Raw genomic sequence first — 18086 nt, forward strand, 5'->3', positions numbered from 1 at the left:
CTGGTGAACAGATTTAAAACAACAACAACAAAATTCATACAAGAGAATATGACTCAGCGTTAAAAGGAATGAACTGCTGAGACATGTAATTACATGGATATACCTGAAAACATGCTGAGTAAAAAGACTCGAAAGAGTAGATACTGTATGGTTCAATTTACATGAAGTTTTAAGGCAGGTCAAACTGATCTGTGGTGACAGAGTGGATTAGTGGTTACCTTGGGTGGAGGGATTGATTGAATTAGTGGGATTTTTGCATGTTTGAAAAATCATTCTGGTGGGAAGAGTGACTGGAGGCAATGAGTTGAAGAGCTTATTAGGGCCATATAACTTCTGGGCCTGTGGGACCTGTGAGATTAGTTATCATAAATGTGTTGTGGCACTAATCTGTACATTAGTATACTTTTCCCTAGAGCACCAGCAGCCCAGGTGTAAGAAAATGGAAGAGGATGTTTGGACTAATCCATGGAAGAACGTGTAGCAAAGAGGGAATTCACCAAGGCAACTGAGAATCATTCAAAATAATGGTGACAGGAAGAGATAAAAGCAGCTGATAGAATAGTAAGGAGTCAGGAGATGCGAGATCATGACGGGGCAGGAAAGTATGTGTAAGGGAAGTGAGGGAGAGGCTGTGGTCAGTGGCGTGCTGGAGTAATCTAGGGGCTGACAAATCCCAGGCAATTCTTTAAAAGTCTAGACAACATGGAATGAACTCTAAGGTGCGCTGTTTAGTGAAAAAGACCAGATCCAGGAAGATGTGTATAGTAGGCTACGAGGTAAAAGGGGAGACCATTTATATGTATGTACTTGCATGTTAGTAAACTATTTCTGGAAGGAAATATAAGAACCTTATAACATCAGTTGACTCTGGGGAGGAGAGCTGGGTAGCTGGGGGACACAGGAGGGAAGGAGACTTTTCGCTCTCTTCCCTTCTGCTCCTCTTGAATATTGACCCATGTGTATGTTATTACCTATTAAAAATATATAAATAAAATTTAAAAAACAAGGAAAAAGAAAATAGATGTGAGATAATGAATAAAAACAGAACACAAAGTGAGGTATTCATGCTTCACATATAAAAGTATGCTTCAAATATATATACGCTTAGGCACATATGTGAACCAGTACTAGATGGTAAGAGAAACAAGCCCTATTTGATTTGTTTATTTATTTATTTATTAGCCGCGTGGCATGTGTGATCTTAGTTCCCTGACGGGGATTGAACCTGTGCCCCCTGCAGTGGAAGCACAGGGTCTTAACCACTGGACCGCCAGGGAAGTCCCTGATTTGTTTTAGAATATAGACAAAAATGCTTAAAAAGAAGGCAATCAAAAAAAAAAAAGAAAAAGAAAAAAAAAGCAGATCACTGGACGCTCTAGATTATATTATCTAATGGCGAAACACTTAGCACCTACTATGCTGGTGCTGATCCCAAATTATTAATGCAAAATACGATTCTGAAGAGCCATTAGCACTAAAGTTACTCATGTAGCTTCTTCACGATATATTGTCTATTTTGCCCTTGGTCCTTTATATTCAGTCAGCTTGCTTAGAGTATGCCAGCACATAAAAGCAAGTCTCGGACTTCCCTGGTAGCACAGTGGTTAAGAATCCGGGGCTTCCCTGGTGGCGCAGTGGTTGAGAATCTGCCTGCCAATGCAGGGGACACGGGTTCGAGCCCTGGTCTGGGAAGATCCCACATGCCACGGAGCAACTGGGCCCGTGAGCCACAATTACTGAGCCTGTGCGTCTGGAGCCTGTGCTCCGCAACAAGAGAGGCCGCGATGGTGAGAGGCCCGCGCACCGCGATGAAGAGTGGTCCCCACTTGCCGCAACTAGAGAAAGCCCTCGCACAGAAACAAAGACCCAACACAGCCAAAAATAAATAAATAAATAAATTAATTAATTAAAAAAAAAAAAAAAGAATTCCACCAAGTTTCTCCATCAGGGAGAGCTTTAGCTTGCCCCATGTAGGGGTAGAGTGATATGTAACTAGTTCACCTATACTCCACGCCTGGGCTGAGAAATAAAACAAGCTGCACATGTCTTCCAGACTGAACCAGACTGCTCTCCATTTACACAGGACCAGCCACAGAGTAGATGCTCAATGAATGCACTGACTTCAATGAAACCAAAGAATCTATTCCAAGAAGCCACAAATCCATCATCATTCAGCCAATAAAATCAATGTACTGGAAGTTTTTGTTTTAAAAGAAGCAATAGGTACCTTAAAACTTTCACTTACGAAGTCTTCTTTACTAATTTTTTAACCTGAAAGTTGATTGCTTCCTGATTTTTCACACACACACACGCCTTCATTTACTGTATTATCAAGATCAGATTTGCCCAATTAGAAAGTAGAATAGTAAGGAATATCTATAATTAAGAGACTAACAAGAAGAGTTTTAAAAAAAAATCAACCTAACTAGTGTTTCAGGATGAAAGGAACTCAGGGGCTTGCAGAGATATTTGGATTGTATTTTTCCTTTACTTTATAATCAAGTCATGCTAATATAAAACAAAAACACAACTTGAACTAAACATACATTTCACTCATGACTAATTACAAAGCAGGCATTTCAAATCAGTGTTGAGCTAATGCTTTTAGAACAATTATTTAATTTTCAGCATCCAATATCTGTCGAGTAAATCACCAATTTCCATTTCATTCTTATTTAATATAAAAAAAATCAAATTAGTATAAAGCTATTTCACAGCTGTCTTTAAATTAAACCATAATGAAGAGCATGCAGCATTTGGGGCTTGCTTTGGCATCTCCAAATCAAACATTCTTTTGTTCAAATATTAAAGAACAATACCAATAGTTATGTTTTATTTTGAAGTTTAAAGCCGGGCTTCATAATCTCGATTTTAACTTGTGATTTTTCACAAGTAACTCAAATATTGAAATGTATGTTTCTAAGGACAGGGGTTGGCTGCAGAGTGGAGCAGAGTATGAAACATAATTATTAGTTTTTAACTGACTTTTGATAATAAGAACAGAATCACCAGCTCAGCTATTACTACATTTTTGTTAATAATCAGGTTTTCTTGCATTAAATCTAAACAGATCTTCTAGTAGCAAATGTAGACCTTCAAGACCTTCAAAGAAAAATCAACAATCCCATTTTCTAGCAAAATTTATTTACCAGGAAGGTATAGATTTTTCAAACAAATAAATTATTAATAAAGTTTTGCATAATAAATTAACCAAGTTAAATTATCAGAAAATGAGTCTGTTTGGTTCGGTCAAAGATGATTTTTGGTTTTAGTGTCTTTCACTGCTTGATAAAGTGAAGTGACTTACCACGCAGGCAGTGTGCAGTGTAGCAGAAAAGACTCCGGCTGGATTAGTCTGGGTTCCAGCCCTGCCTGTATCCTGCCTTGTATGGTAGATTAGATGGATCACTTCAATTTCTCCGACTGTTGGCTTCATCATTTATAAAATGGGGAAAATACCTGTTCTCCTCCCTAGGGATCATTGTGATGTTTGTGAAAGAATCTTGGAAGAAACCTCACACACACACCCGGTGTAAAGCAAAGGCAATTGGTGAGTGGATTAAAGCCTAGAAATTTCATTGTTTCATTATGTGATGCCTAAACTAATAGACCTTTTTTATAAATAAAAATTTAGAGAACATTCTTATTTAATTCTATCACTTACTGAGCACAAGATGGGAAACATTGTTTTAATATTATTTCTATCTGGGGATTTCCCTGGCGGTCCAGTGGTTGGGACTCTGAGCTTTCACTGCAGGGGGCACGGGTTCGATCCCTGGTTGGGGAATTGGATCCTGCATGCCAAGCAGCGTGGCCAAAAATATATATATATTATTGCTATCTGTAGATATATGATGGCTCTAGCTGTAAAACTGGCCTGCTACTTTGAGTATATTGTGAAATCATGAGAAATTTTAATATTTGTTGTTTATTGAATGGGATACTCCTTAAAGTTCAATTTGTGTCTTTCTAACCTTGGTATTTGAGATGAAAAAGATAAAGCAGGCATTAGACTGGATTTTGGAGATTTTTCTTTATCAAGAATTTTTATGGCCCTTTTCTTCTTGAAAATAGAAATTAAGGCCCTACTAATATTCAGGGTTCAGACAGTGTGTTTTCACTCAGAATAGATCATGAACCAAAAACAACTCTACAGTGGTCAACACCACCCAATCAGAAGAATGTTTTGATGTATTAAATTAATCTTTGAGAAAGTCAATAGATTCCCCAGCTCCTTTTACTGAGTGAGTTTTTGAAGGAAATAAGGAAGTGAGAGCTAAGTGTCCCTCACCCCATTTCTGTTGTAACAGCGTTGGGGAGAAGGAATGAGTGAAGCCTGATTGTGCTCTGATGGGCAGGAGCTAGGGCAAGAACACTGTGTAGGCTCTGACCGCTGCATGTTCACCAGACCTGCTGCACCCGACGGTGCACCCTGGGATGGTGCTCTGTGAGCCAATCCAGACAGTCTCTCTCCAGGATAGGAAAGATGAGAACCAGAGAAAAAGACACCAACACCATATCCACTGTAAGTCATGTCCACCCAGAGGGAAAGAAAGCCCAAACTGGGAATCGCCACCCTGGGCTGAGGGAAGCAAAAGAAGATAGACTGAGCCATTTCCATCTCTTCCCTTTTTTTCTCACACCACTATTACTTCTTTTTCTTTTCTGAAGTGCCTTGTGTAAAGGACTGCTTAATATGGTAAATTATGCAGGTGGGCTAGAAAAAAGAGAAAAGGTTGGCCCAGAAGCAATTCTGCAACACCAATGTTTTCTGTTCATTAGGTTTTAGAACTCTGTTAACTTTAATATACTATAAATTATATAGATATATGCAACTCCATGTTCACTGAAGCATTACTTAAAATAGCCAAGATATGGAAACAACCTAAGTGTCCATCAGTGGATGAGTGCATAAAGAAGTTGTGGTATACAGTCAGCCCTCTAATCCACAAGTTCTGCATCCACAAATTCAACCAAACACAGGTCAAAAATATTTGAAAAAAAATTCTAGAAAGTTCCAAAAAGCAAAACTTGAATTTGCCTCACTCCTGCAACTATTTACATACATAGCATTTACATTGTACTAGGTATTATAAGTGATCTAGAGATGATCTAAAGTATATGGGAGGCAAATCATAACTACAGTGAGGCATCTCCTCACACCGGTCAGAATGGCCATCATCAAAAAATCTACAAACAATAAATGCTGGAGAGGGTGTGGAGAAAAGGAAACCCTTCTACACTGTAGGTGGGAAATTGGTATAACCACTATGGAGAGCAGTATGGAGGTTCCTTAAAAAACTAAAAATAGAGTTACCATATGATCCTACAATGCCACTCCTGGGCACATACCCAGAGAAAACCGTAATTCAAAAAGATACATGCACCTCAGTGTTCATAGCAGCACTGTTTACAAAAGCCAGGACATGGAAGCAACCTAAATGCCCATCGACAGATGAATGGATAAAGAAGATGTGGTACATATATACAATGGAGTATTACTCAGCCATAAAAAAGAATTAAGTAATGACACTTGCAGCAATGTGGATGGACCTAGAGATTGTCATACTGACTGAAGTAAGTCAGAAAAGGACAAATATCATATCACTTATATGTGAAATCGAAAAAAATGGTACAAATGAACTTATTTACAAAACAGAAATAGAGTCACTACAGTCTTATGGTTACCAGGGGGAAAAGGGCAGAGGGATAAATTGGGAGATTGGGATTGACATATACGCGTTACTATATATAAAATAGATAACTAATAAGGACCTACTGTATAGCACAGGGAACTCTACTCAATACTCCATAATGACATGGGAAAAGAATCTTAAAAAGAGCAGATGTATGTATATGTATAACTGATTCACTTTGCTGTACAGCAGAAGGTAACACAACATTGAAATCAACTGTACTCCAATAAAAATTTTAAAAAAGAATTAAACGCAAATCTCTGGCAGAGGCAAGGTTATCGCATTATAGTGTTGAATAAAATTTTTATTTAAAAAATAAAGTATATGGTAGGATGTACATAGGTTATATGCAATACTACACAATTTTATATAAGAGACTTGAACATCCATGGATTTTGTTATCCAATGGGAATTTTGGAACCAGTCTCCCTCGGATACCAAAGGATGATGGAATATTATTCAGCCATTCAAAAAAAGGAAATCTTGCCATTTACGACAGCATCAATGAACCTTGAGGACATTATGCTAACTGAAATAAGTCAGACAGAGAAAGACAAATACCATATTGTCTCTCTTATATGTGGAATCTAAAAAACAAAAACAACAAAACAAAAAATCTCATAGAACAGAAAACAGATCAGTGTTGAGATGGGGGGCTGGGGTGGGAGAAATGGGAGAAGGGGGTCAAAAGGTAAAAAGAAAAAAAAAAACGGAATGTCAACTTATCAAAAAAATAGTATTGCCATTAAGGAAAAAAATATATATATATACTATAAATTAGAGAAAAAATTAAGTATGTAATTATAAGATATAGCTACCCCTTAGCAAAAGTAGAATACCATATACCATGCTATCAATCTCTTAACCACCTACTATACCTATTAACATTTATACCTATTATTATGTTCTATTTAAGAATATTGCTAAATGAATCAGAAGTTCTTTTAAAGATTTTGATGTGTTCCTGTTTAAAAGGTTTCAGTAGTCTCTGTCACATTAAAATAACTATGAAGACACATAAGATAAGTATTTGACACTCATAGCTGACCTAATCTCAGGAGTTGGGAGGAAGAGTCATGAGCTGTAAGGATGACAGCACTGGACTGGGAACACACCTGGTGGACTGCCTGTATAATGCCATTAGAAACGGGCAGGCATGCCTACCTAAAAATAAAAAGATTCTCCGCTCTCCTTTATTAACTGTTGCCTGGATCAAAAATACAAGAGGGACACCAACCAGGAAATGGGGCAGCCATACTTCTAAGTGCAGCTGCCTCTTTCGGAGACAGCTGGGATGCTGGGCCCACTCTACATCAGGATATTTGGCAACGGCTGGAGACATTTTTAGTTGTCACGGCGTGTGGGGAAGGTGGAACTGGCATCTAAGGGGCAGGGGCCAGAGATGCTGCCAAACATCCTATGAGGCACAGGACGGCCCCCCACAGCAAAGAATTATCTACCCCCGCATGTCAAGAGCACCGAAGTAGAGAGATCCTGCTCTTACACCATCAAGACCTCTTCCTACATCATTGCAGAAATCAAAATTTCTTGAAAACTGACAAAATGAGAGACTGGATGTGGGAACTAATTGTAGCATGAGCACAGGCGGGGAAGACTGTATCAAAGCCTTTGAGTAGTATTAGATGAAAACCAGTAGGAATTAGACTACGAGCTGTGCAAAATCAGCCTGCCATCTAGGTGTAGATCTGAGATGGAAAGTCAACTGTCATCCAAATGAACAGGAAGTGAGGCCAAGGGCAATTCCCATGGTGTTTAGATAGCTCTCATAAGTATATGTAACAAAAATATATCCTCAGATATACCAAGCCTCAAAAGTTATGTCATTTATACACTCTTCTTGGGAAAAAAAATTACTTGAGACCTAGCTCCAGATGGCCAAGAATGGATTGACTCAAGAAATGAAAAATAGGGGAAGTTTGGGTAGCAAAACTCCAGAATAAAGTTTAAATATGTGTTGTCAGATTGTACAGCTCAGAGGTAAAGCGTGGCTCTGTAATACTTCCTTTAACTATTCCTTACTCAATGTAAGGAACTGTTGAGAATCACATCTCCCTCCCTCCCTCCCTCCCTCCCTCTCTCCCTCCCTCCCTTCCTTCCTTTGTATAGTTCATTTACAATGTTGTGTTAGTTTCAGGAGGACAGCAAAATGATTCAGCTATACATACATAAATATCTATTTTTTTCAGGTTCTTTTTCCTTATAGGTTATTACAAAACATTGAGTATAGTTCTCTGTGCTATACAGTAGGTCCTTGTTGGTTATCTATTTTATATATAGTAGTGTGTATATGTTAATCCCAAACTCCTAATTTGTCCCTCCTCCCCCTTTTCCCCTTTGGTAACCATAAGTTTGTTTTCTGTGTCTGTGGGTCTATTTCTGTTTTGTACATAAGTTCATTTGTATCATTTTTTTAATATAGATTCCACATATAAGCGATATGATATTTGTCTTTCTTTGTCTGGTTTACTTCACTTAGTATGATAATCTCTAGGTCCATCCGTGTTGCTACAAATGACATTATTTCATTCTCTTTTATGGATGAGTAAAACCCATTATATAAATATACCACATCTTCTTTATCCATTCCTCTGGCAATGACATTTAGGTTGTTCCCACATCTTGGCTATTGTAAATAGTGATACTATGAACATTGGGGTGCACATACCTCTTTCAGTTATGGCTTTCTCTGAATATATGTCCAGGAGTGGGATTGCAGGATCATATGGTAACTCTATTAGTTTTTTCAGGAACCTCTAGAGTGTTCTCCATAGTGGTGTACCAATTTACATTCCCACCAACAGTGTAGGAGGGTTCCTTTTTCTCCACACCCTCTCCAGCAATTATTATTTGTAGATTTTTTGATGATGGCCATTCTGACCGGTGTGACGTGATACCTCGTGGTAGTTTTGAGTTGCACTTCTCTAATAATTAGCAATGTTGAACATTTTTTCATGTGCCTGTGGGCCATCTGTATGTCTTCTTTGGAAAAATGTGTATCTAGATCCTCTGCCCATTTTTTGATTGGGTTGTTTGTATTTTTGATATTGAGCAGTATTCTCTTTTTGGTATATTTTGGAGATTAATCTCTTGTCGGTCACATCATTTGCAAATATTTTCTCCCATTCTGTATGCTGTCTTTCCATTTTATGGTTTCCTTTGCTGTGCAAAAGCTCTTAAGTTTATTAGGTCCCATTTGTTTATTTTTGTTTTTATTCCCATTACTCTAGGTGACACATCCAAAAAGACATTGCTGTGGTTTATGTCAAAGAATGTTCTGCCTATGTTTTCCTCTAAGAGTTTTATAGTATCTGGTCTTACATTTAGGACTTTAATCCATTTTGAGTTTATTTTATGTGGGGTGTTAGAGAATGTTCTAATTTCATTCTTTTACATGTAGCTGTCCAGTTTTCCCAGCACGACCTATTGAAGAGACTGTCTTTTCTGCACTGTATACTCTTGCCACCTTTGTCATAGATTAATTGACCATAGGTGTATGGATTTATTTCTGGGCTTTCTATCCTATTCCATTAATCTGTATTTCTGTTTTTGTGCAAGTACTATATTGTTTTGATGACTATGGCTTTGTAGTATAGTCTGAAGTCAGGGAGCCTGATTCCTCCAGCTCTGTTTTTGTTTCTCAAGATTGCTTTGACTATTCGGGGTCTTTTGTGTTTCCATACAAATTTAAAAATTATTTGTTCTAGTTCTGTGAAAAATGCCATTGGTAATTTGATAGGGATTGCCTTGAATCTGTAGATTGCTCTGGGTAGTATAGTCATTTTCACAATATTGATTCTTCCAATCCATGAACACGGTACATCTTTCCATCTGTTTGTGTCATCTTCAATTTCTTTTATCAGCTTCCTATAGTTTTCAGAGTACAGGTCTTTTGCCTCCTTAGGTAGGTTTATTCCTAAGTATTTTATTCGTTTTGATGTGATGGTAAATGGGATTGTTTCCTTAATTTCTCTTTTCTGATCTTTCATTGTTAGTGTATAGAAATGCAACAGATTTCTGTGTATTAATTTTGTATCCTGAGACTTACTGAATTAATGGATGAGCTCTAGTAGTTTTCTGGTAGCGTCTTTAGGATCTTCTATGTGTATTATCATGTCATCTGCAAACAGTGACAGTTTTGCTACTTCTTTTCCAATTTGGATTCCTTTTATTTCTTTTCCTTCTCTGATTGCCATGGCTAGGACTTCCAGAACTATGTTGAATAAAAGTCACAAGTGTGGACATCCTTGTCTTGTTCCTGGTCTTAGAGGAAATGGTTTCAGCTTTTCACCACTGAGTATGACGTTAGTTGTGGGTTTGTCATATATGGCCTTTATTATGTTGAGGTAGGTTCCCTGTATGTCCACTTTCTGGAGAGTTTTTATCATAAATGGATGTTGAATTTTATCAAAAGCTTTTTCTGTGTCTATTGAGATGATCTTATAGTTTTTATTCTTCAATTTGTTGATGTGGTGCATCACACTGATTGATTTGCAGATATTGAAAAGTCCTTGCTCTGTACTTCCACTGCAGGGGGCACAGGTTCGATCCCCGGTCAGGGAACTAAGATCCCACAAGCTGTGCAGCATGGCCAAAAAAATAAATAAATAAAATAAATAAATGTTAAAAGTCCTTGCATCCCTGGGATAAATCCCACTCAGCATGGTGCATGATTCTTTTAATGTATTGTTGAATTCGGTTTGCTAGTATTTTGTTGAGGATTTTTGCGTCTATGTTCATCAGTGATATTGGCCTGTAATTTTCTTTTGTGTGATATCTTTGTCTGATTTGGTATCAGGGTGATGCTGGCCTCATAGAATGAGTTCAAAAGTGTTCCTTCCTCTGCCATTTTTTGGAATAGTTTCAGAAGGATAGGTGTTAACTCTTCTCTAAATGTTTGGTAGAATTCGTTTGTGAAGCCGTCTGGTCCTGGATTTTCGTTTTTTGGGAGTTTTTAAATCACAGATTCAATTTCAGTACTTGTAATTAGTCTGTTCATATTTTCTATTTCTTCCTGGTTAAGTCTTGGGAGACTGTACCTTTCTAAGAATCTGTCCATTTCTTTTCTTTTTTTTAAAATTATTACTAGATTACTTTACACTCTTTTCTTACTAAAATTTTTTTTCTTTTTTTTTTGGCTGTGTTGTGTCTTTGTAGCTGTGCAGGGGCTTTCTCTAGTTGCGGCGAGTGGGGACTGCTCTTTGTTCTGGTGTGCGGGCTTCTCACTGCAGTGTCTTCTCCTGCTGCGGAGCATGGGCTCTAGGCCTGCGAGCTTCAGTAGTTGTGGCCCGCGGGCTCCAGAGCGCAGGCTCAGTAGTTGTGGTGCGTAGGCTTAGTTGCTCCATGACATGTGGGATCCTCCCGGACTGGGGCTCGAACCCATGTCCCCTGGATTGGCAGGCAGATTCTTAACCACTGTGCCACCAGGGAAGCCCCTGTCCATTTCTTCTACCTAGAAGAATCTGTAGAGCTTAGTAAAAAAGAAGTGAAACGTCTCATTGCTGAAGCAAAGGAAAAATTACAAGAAGAAGGTGGCAGTGATGAAGAGGAGACAGGCGATCCTTCAGAAGATGGCATGCAGGGTGCCTGTACCCAGGCCTGACCTCGGGAGCCCCTGGAGGACGGTGACCCAGAGGATGACAGGATGCTGGATGATGATGAGCTGGCCGAGTATGAATTAGATAAATATAATGAAGAAGGTGACCCAGATACTGAAACTCTTGGTGAATCTCTTTTGGGTCTTACAGTCTATGGGAGTAATGATCAAGATCCTTATGTTACTCTGAAAGATACGGAGCAGTATGAACGTGAAGTTTTCTTGATTAAGCCCAATGACATTCTCATAGTTTGTGGCAGAGCTGAACAGGACCAATGCAATTTAGAGGTACATGTTTATAATCAAGAAGAAGATTCTCTTTATGTCCACCAGGATATCCTGTTGTCTGCATACCCTTTGAGTGTGGAATGGCTGAATTTTGATCCTAGCCCAGATGATTCAACTGGAAATTACATTGCTGTGGGAAACATGACCCCCGTTATTGAAGTGTGGGATTTTGATATAGTGGAACTCTTTAGAGCCAGTCTTTACACTTAGAAGTAAGCTATCAAAAAAGAAGAAAAAGAAAGGAAAGATGAATTCCTCAGCAGATGGGCATACTGATGCTGTCCTTGACCTTTCTTGGAATAAGCTGATCAGAAATGTGCTGGCCAGTGCATCAGCTGATAACACTGTTATTCTGTGGGATACGTCCTTGGGGAAACCAGCAGCCAGCCTTGCCATACATACAGACAAGATCCAGACTCTCCAGTTTCATCCATTTGAAGCACAGACTCTGATTTCTGGATCATATGATAAGTCAGTGCCTTTGTATGACTGCCGAAGTCCAGAGGAAAGCCATCAAATGTGGCGATTCAGTGGGCAGATTGAGAGTGACTTGGAATCACTTTTCACCTTGTCATTTTTTGGCCAGTACAGATGACGGTTTTGTATATAATTTGGATGCACGTTCAGATAAGCCAATTTTTACACTTAACGCACACAATGATGAAATTTCTCATCTTGATCTAAGCAGTCAAATCAAGGGCTGTCTTGTGACTGCATTGGCAGACAAGTATGTGAAGATCTGTGTGAAGAATCTATCCATTTTATTGGAATATAGTTTTTCGTAGTAGACTCTTATGATCCTTGGTATTTCTGTAGTGCTGGTTGTGACTTCTCCTTTTTCATTTCTGATTCGGGCCCTCTCCCTTTTTTTCTTGATGAGTTTGGCTAAAAGTTTATCAATTTTGTTTATCTTTTCAAAGAATCAGCTTTTAGTTTCATTGATCTTTTCTATGGTGTTCTTCATCTCTATTTCATTTATTTCTGCTCTGATCTTTATGATTTCTTTCCTTTAACTAATTTTGGGTTTTGTTTGTTCTTCTTTCTCTAGTTGCTTTAGGTGTAAGATTAGGTTGTTTATTTGAGATTTTTCTTGTTTCCTGAGGTAAGCTTGTATTGCTATATACTTCCCTCTTAGAACTGCTTTTAGAACTGCTGCATCCCATAGGTTTTGGATCACTGTGTTTTCGTTTTCATTTATCTCTAGATATTTTTTGAGTTCTTCTTTGATTTCTTCAATGATCCATGGGTTGTGTAGTAGCATATTGTTTAGCCTCCATGTGTTTGTTTTTTGCAGTTTTTTTCTTGTAGTTGGTTTCTAATCTCATAGTGTTGTGGTCGGAAAAGATGCTTCTTGATATGATTTCAGTTTTCTTAAATGTACTGAGGCTTGCTTTGTGGCCCAGCATGTGATCTATCCTGGAGAATGTTCCATCTGCACTTTAAAAGAATGTATATTCTGCTGCTTTTGGATGGAATGCTCTATAAATATCAATTAAGTCCATCTGGTCTAATGTGTCATTTAAGGCCTGTGTTTTCTTGGTGATTTTCTGTCTGGATGATCTGTCCATTGATGAAAATGGGTTGTTAAAGTTCCCCACTATTATTGTATAAGTGTCAATTTCTCCTTTTATGTCTGTTAACATTTGCCTTATATATTGAGGTGCTCCTATGTTGAGTGCATGTTATTTGCAATTGTTATATCTTCTTGGATTGATCTCTTGACCATTATGTAGTGTCCTTCTTTGTCTCTTGTAACAGTCTTTATTTTAAAGTCTATTTTGTCTGATATGAATATTGCTACTCCAGGTGTCTTTTGATTTCTATTTGTATGGAATACCTTTTTTTTCATCCCCTCACTTTCAGTCTGTATGTGTGTCTCTAGATCTGAAGTGCATCTCCTGTAGACAGCATATATACAGGTCTTGTTTTTGTATCCATTCAGCCAGTCTGTGTCTTTTGGTTGGAGCATTTAATCCATTTACATTTGAGGTAATTATTGATATGTATATTCTTATTGCCATTTTGTTAATTGTTTTGGATTTGTTTTTGTAGGTCTTTTTTATTCCTTTCCTCTTTTTTTTCTCTTATACTGTGATTTGATGACTATCTTTAGTTTGTGTTTGGATTCCTTTTTCTTTTGTATGTGGTGGTATATCTATTATAGATTTTTGGTTTGTGGTCACCATGAGGTTTTGATATAGCAGTCTGTATATATATATGATTGTTTTAAGTTGCCGGTCTCTCTCTTTTTTTTAACATTTATTTATTTATTTGGCTGCACCAAGTCTTAGTTGCGGCACACAGCATCTTTGTTGCGGCATGCAGGATCTTTAGTTGCGGCATGTGGGATCTTTAGTTGCAGCATGCGGGCTCTTAGTTGCAGCATGTGGGATCTAGTTCCATGACCAGGGATTGAACCTGGGCCCCCCTGCATTGGGAGCATGGAGTCTTAACCCCTGGGCCACCAGGGAAGTCCGAAATTGCTGGTCTCTTAATTTCGAATATCCCACATTTGCACTCTTCTCCTCTCATGATTACTGGTTTAGATGTTATATTTGTATGTGAATGATTTTCTACCTTTACTATATGTTTGCCTTTACTGGTGAGCTTTCCCAATTTGTAGTTTTTGTGTTTCTAGTTGTGGCCTTTTCTGCCTAGAGAAGTTCTTTTAGCATTTGTTATAAAGCTGGTTTGGTGGTGCTGAATTCTTTTAGCTTCTGCTTATCTGTAAAGCTTTTGATTTCTCCATCAAATCTGAGAGCCTTGCTGGGTAGAGTATTCTTGGTTGTAGGTTTTTCCCTTTCATCACTTTAAATATATTGTACCATCCCCTCTGGCCTGCAGAGTTTCTGCTGAAAAATTAGCTGATAATCTTATGGGGATTCCATTACATGTTATTTGGTTTCCCTTGTTGCTTTTAATATTTTCTCTTTATCTTTAATTTTCATCAGTTTGATTACTATGTGTCTCAGTATGTTCCTCCTTGGGTTAATCCTATATGAGACTCTCTGCACTTCCTGGAGTTGGGTGACTGCTTCCTTTCTGTTGTTAGGGAAGTTTTCAGCTATTATCTCTTCAAATATTTTCTCAGGCTCTTTCTCTCTCTCTCTTCTCCTTCTGGGACCCCTATAATGTGAATGTTGGTGCATTTGATGTTGTCCCAGAGGTCTCTTAAACTGTCCTCATTTCTTTTTCTTTATTCTGTTCCATGGCAGTGATTTCCACCATTCTGTCTTCCAGCTCACTTATCCATTCTTCTGCCTCATATATTCTGCTATTGATTCCTTCTAGTGTGTTTTTCATTGCAGTTATTGTATTCTTCAACTCTGGTTGTTCTTTATCTTTTCTAACTCTTTGTTAAAAACTTCTTGTAGTTTATCGCTCTGTGCATCCATTCTTTTCCCGAGTTCTTGGATCATCGTTATGATCACTACTCTGAACTCTTTCTCAGGTAGATAGCCTATCTCTATGTCACTTAGTTGTTCTTCTGGGGTTTTGTCTTGTTCTTTTGTCTGGAACATATTCCTTTGCTATCTCATTTTGTCTACATTTATATTTGTATTTTTATATATATGGAAGGTTAGTTATGTTTCTCAACCTTGGATAAGGGGTCCTCTGTGGGAGGTGTCCTGTGAGTCCCAGCAGTACACTTCCCTCTTGTCACCCAAGGGTCAGGGACCAGCTGGTGTCAGGGTAGGTTATGATCTGTCTGCTGACTTGGTTCCACAGGCTGCCAGATCTTAGTTTTCTTGCTTCTGGTGTCTGCCCTTGGTGGGTGAGGCTGGTCTAGAGGCTTGTGCAGGCTTCCTGGTGGGAGGGGCCAGTGCCTGGGCACTGGTGGGTGGAACTGGGTCTTGGCCCTCTGGTGGGTGGGGCCATGTCTAGGGGCGTGTCAAGAGGTGGCTGTGGGCCCAGGAAGTTGTTAGGCAGCCTGTCTGCTGATGAGTGGGGCAGTGTTCCTGCCCTATTGTTTGGCCTGAGGTGTCCCAGCACTGGAGTCCACAGGCTTTTGGGGTGGGCCAGGTCTTGGTCCCAAAATGGCAGTCTCCAGGACAGTTCACATTGATGGATGCTCCCCAGTACACCCACCACTGGTGTCCTTGTCCTCACAGTGAGCCACAGCTGCCCTCCACCTTCGCAGGAGACCCTCTAAGACCAGCAGGTAGGTCTGGCCCAGGCTCCTATGAAGTCACCGCTTTTGCCCTGGGTCCTGGTGCACATGAGACCTTGTGTGCACCCTCCCAGAGTGGAGTCTCTGTTTCCCCCAGTCCTGTGGAGCTCCTGCACCCAAGCGCTGCTGGCCTTCAAAGCCAAATGCTCTGGGGGCTCCTCCTCCTGATGCCAAACCCCCAGGCTGAGGAGCCTGACGAGGGGCTCAGAACTCTCCTGTGGTAGAACTTTTGTCATATAATTGTTCCCAGTTTGTGGGTTGCCGGCCCGGGGGTTATGAGATTTGATTATATCATGTGTGTGTCCCTCCTACCATCTTGTTGGGTTTCTTCTTTATGTCTTTGGATGTAGAACATTTTTTTTGGTAGGTTCCAGTCTTTTTAATTTTTAATCGCCTCATAAGAGGAGATGAGCTCAAGGTCCTTCTGTTCTGCCATCTTGTGTTTTGTGAAAATGTGGCTCCTTTCTTGTCCATGTAATTGACATAAGGTGGCACTCAAGTTTGCACTCTCAGTACAGTTGGGAAGTAAACTGGCCCATTAAGGTCACTCCTTTTCTTCTGGTTGTAAGACACACAATTCCAGTGTAGAAAAGTAACTTCCAACTAAGCAAGGCCTCTTTGGGGTAATGGCAGATTGTTAAAGGCTTCTCTCCCCTCCTGTTTTCCCAGATGGTGATGCGGAGCTCAGCTGGGGCACCCACCCTGTCTAGCCTACAGGTGGCATCTCACATGCTATCCTCAGGCCTGGGTCTCTGTCCTAGTGAATCTACTGAGGATGTGCTGGGCTCAAGGGGCTTTTGGGCCCCACCAGGGTCCCCAAGGGGCAATGAGTAATTTCTGAGGTGTCTCCTATCCAGTCAGGTATTGCCTGGAACTCGAGAGTCACATCTTTCACTTACATTAAAAGAGCAAATGCTGTTGCAATCATTAACACATTGTGGACAAGGCTTGGAGAATTACAACTTTGTTTCTTCGTTAGATTTATTTTTCTCCCAAACAAAAGAAGAGTTTCATAGAGGTAGACTGGTCATTTTTTACAGTAAATTAATTCAAGTAAGCAATTTTCTGCATCTTTAAAATAAATATTAAGTGACTTGAATCACTCATAAAAGTATGAGTTGTTTTTAATTGGTAAAGACAAATATTTCATTGGTATTATAATCAAGCCCTTGCCATTTTTCCATGTAGGATAAGTAAATGTTCCTTTGTTAATAATGGCTAAAAATCATACAACAAATGGTTTAACTTATTTACATATTTACATATGGAATATAAGCATAGAAAAAAGACTGAAGCAATATGTTAGTAATTATTATCTCTGGGTAGTGAATCTCCAGGTGCTTTTTATTTTCTATTGTATACTCTTCTGTATTTTGCAGATTTTCTATAAGGGGAATGTATTTTTTTTATAATATTTTAAAATCCATTATATACTATATATACCAATAACTACTATGCAAATAAATGCACAGGAAAGAGAGTATAGAATGAAATGAGCCAAAGGGAGTCTTTCATCCATCCATTCATTCATTCATTCATTCATCCAACAGATACTTACTGAGCACCTACTATACCAGGGTCATGGCCAGTTTTGAGCAGTGCTGTCTTCAGGAATGAACTTTTAGTTCATTTTTCGTCTTTCTTTTGTACTGCTTAAAAGTTTTATTGTGAATATGTTTTTACTTATGAAATGACAGGGCATTATATTTATTTTTAAAAGATTCGGCTAGAGCTGTAGTTCAGAAAGGAGCGTGTTGGTATAACTGTGTAGACATGTTTTAACAGATGAGCTTTTGAGATATTCACTTATTTTTGAAGTAACATTGGTATTCCCCATAAAGGCGTTTTCCTGCTCCTTGTAAAATTCATTTCTTTAGCAAACAGAAGCCATAATTTTTAGAAAAAAATTATTTTTATTAGTGAGATTTTATATTACTTTCAACATCTGCCTATCTATCTTAATATAAGTAACTATACTTTTTCTGAAGAGCAAAATTTTACATATGTTTATTTACTTTTGTTTAAATATCTTATTTCAATAATGGGTTTGGGGTAATAAAAATATACAAGTGTATAGTGTAAAATGAATTTGAAATTATATAAATACAAATTATATCATGTCTTTTTGCGAATAAGATTTATCTTTAGATTTATCTTTTTCACTCTTTTTCTTCTGTTTTTCTTCTGCTTGTTTTTCGAAATAATCTTTAAGGAGATGGTTCAGCTGTGGTTCATACTGGCTTGCGTGTTGCAATCCATCTTCCCTCCCTTAGAAAGATACAAAACATGAGACAACTATATTTTACAGTAGTTTCCA

General features: G+C 38.6%; 1 protein-coding gene and 1 pseudogene across 1 annotated transcript in view; one reads left to right on the forward strand and one right to left on the reverse strand.

Moving 5' to 3' along the window:
• Nucleotides 1-586: 586 nt before the first annotated feature.
• Nucleotides 587-12230, forward strand: LOC132366271 (periodic tryptophan protein 1 homolog; annotated as a pseudogene).
• A 5594-nt stretch (nucleotides 12231-17824) lies between these two features.
• ZGRF1 (zinc finger GRF-type containing 1) overlaps nucleotides 17825-18086 on the reverse strand; it is an 82297-nt gene continuing 82035 nt past the window's right edge. The window contains exon 28 of the mRNA XM_059924223.1: nucleotides 17825-18037. Coding sequence (XP_059780206.1) covers nucleotides 17880-18037 — 158 coding nt within the window. The 3' untranslated portion in view covers nucleotides 17825-17879. The remainder of the gene's footprint in view (nucleotides 18038-18086) is intronic.

Source organism: Balaenoptera ricei, chromosome 5, assembly GCF_028023285.1.
Source record: "Balaenoptera ricei isolate mBalRic1 chromosome 5, mBalRic1.hap2, whole genome shotgun sequence".
In the NCBI taxonomy this organism is placed as follows: Eukaryota; Metazoa; Chordata; class Mammalia; order Artiodactyla; family Balaenopteridae; genus Balaenoptera; species Balaenoptera ricei.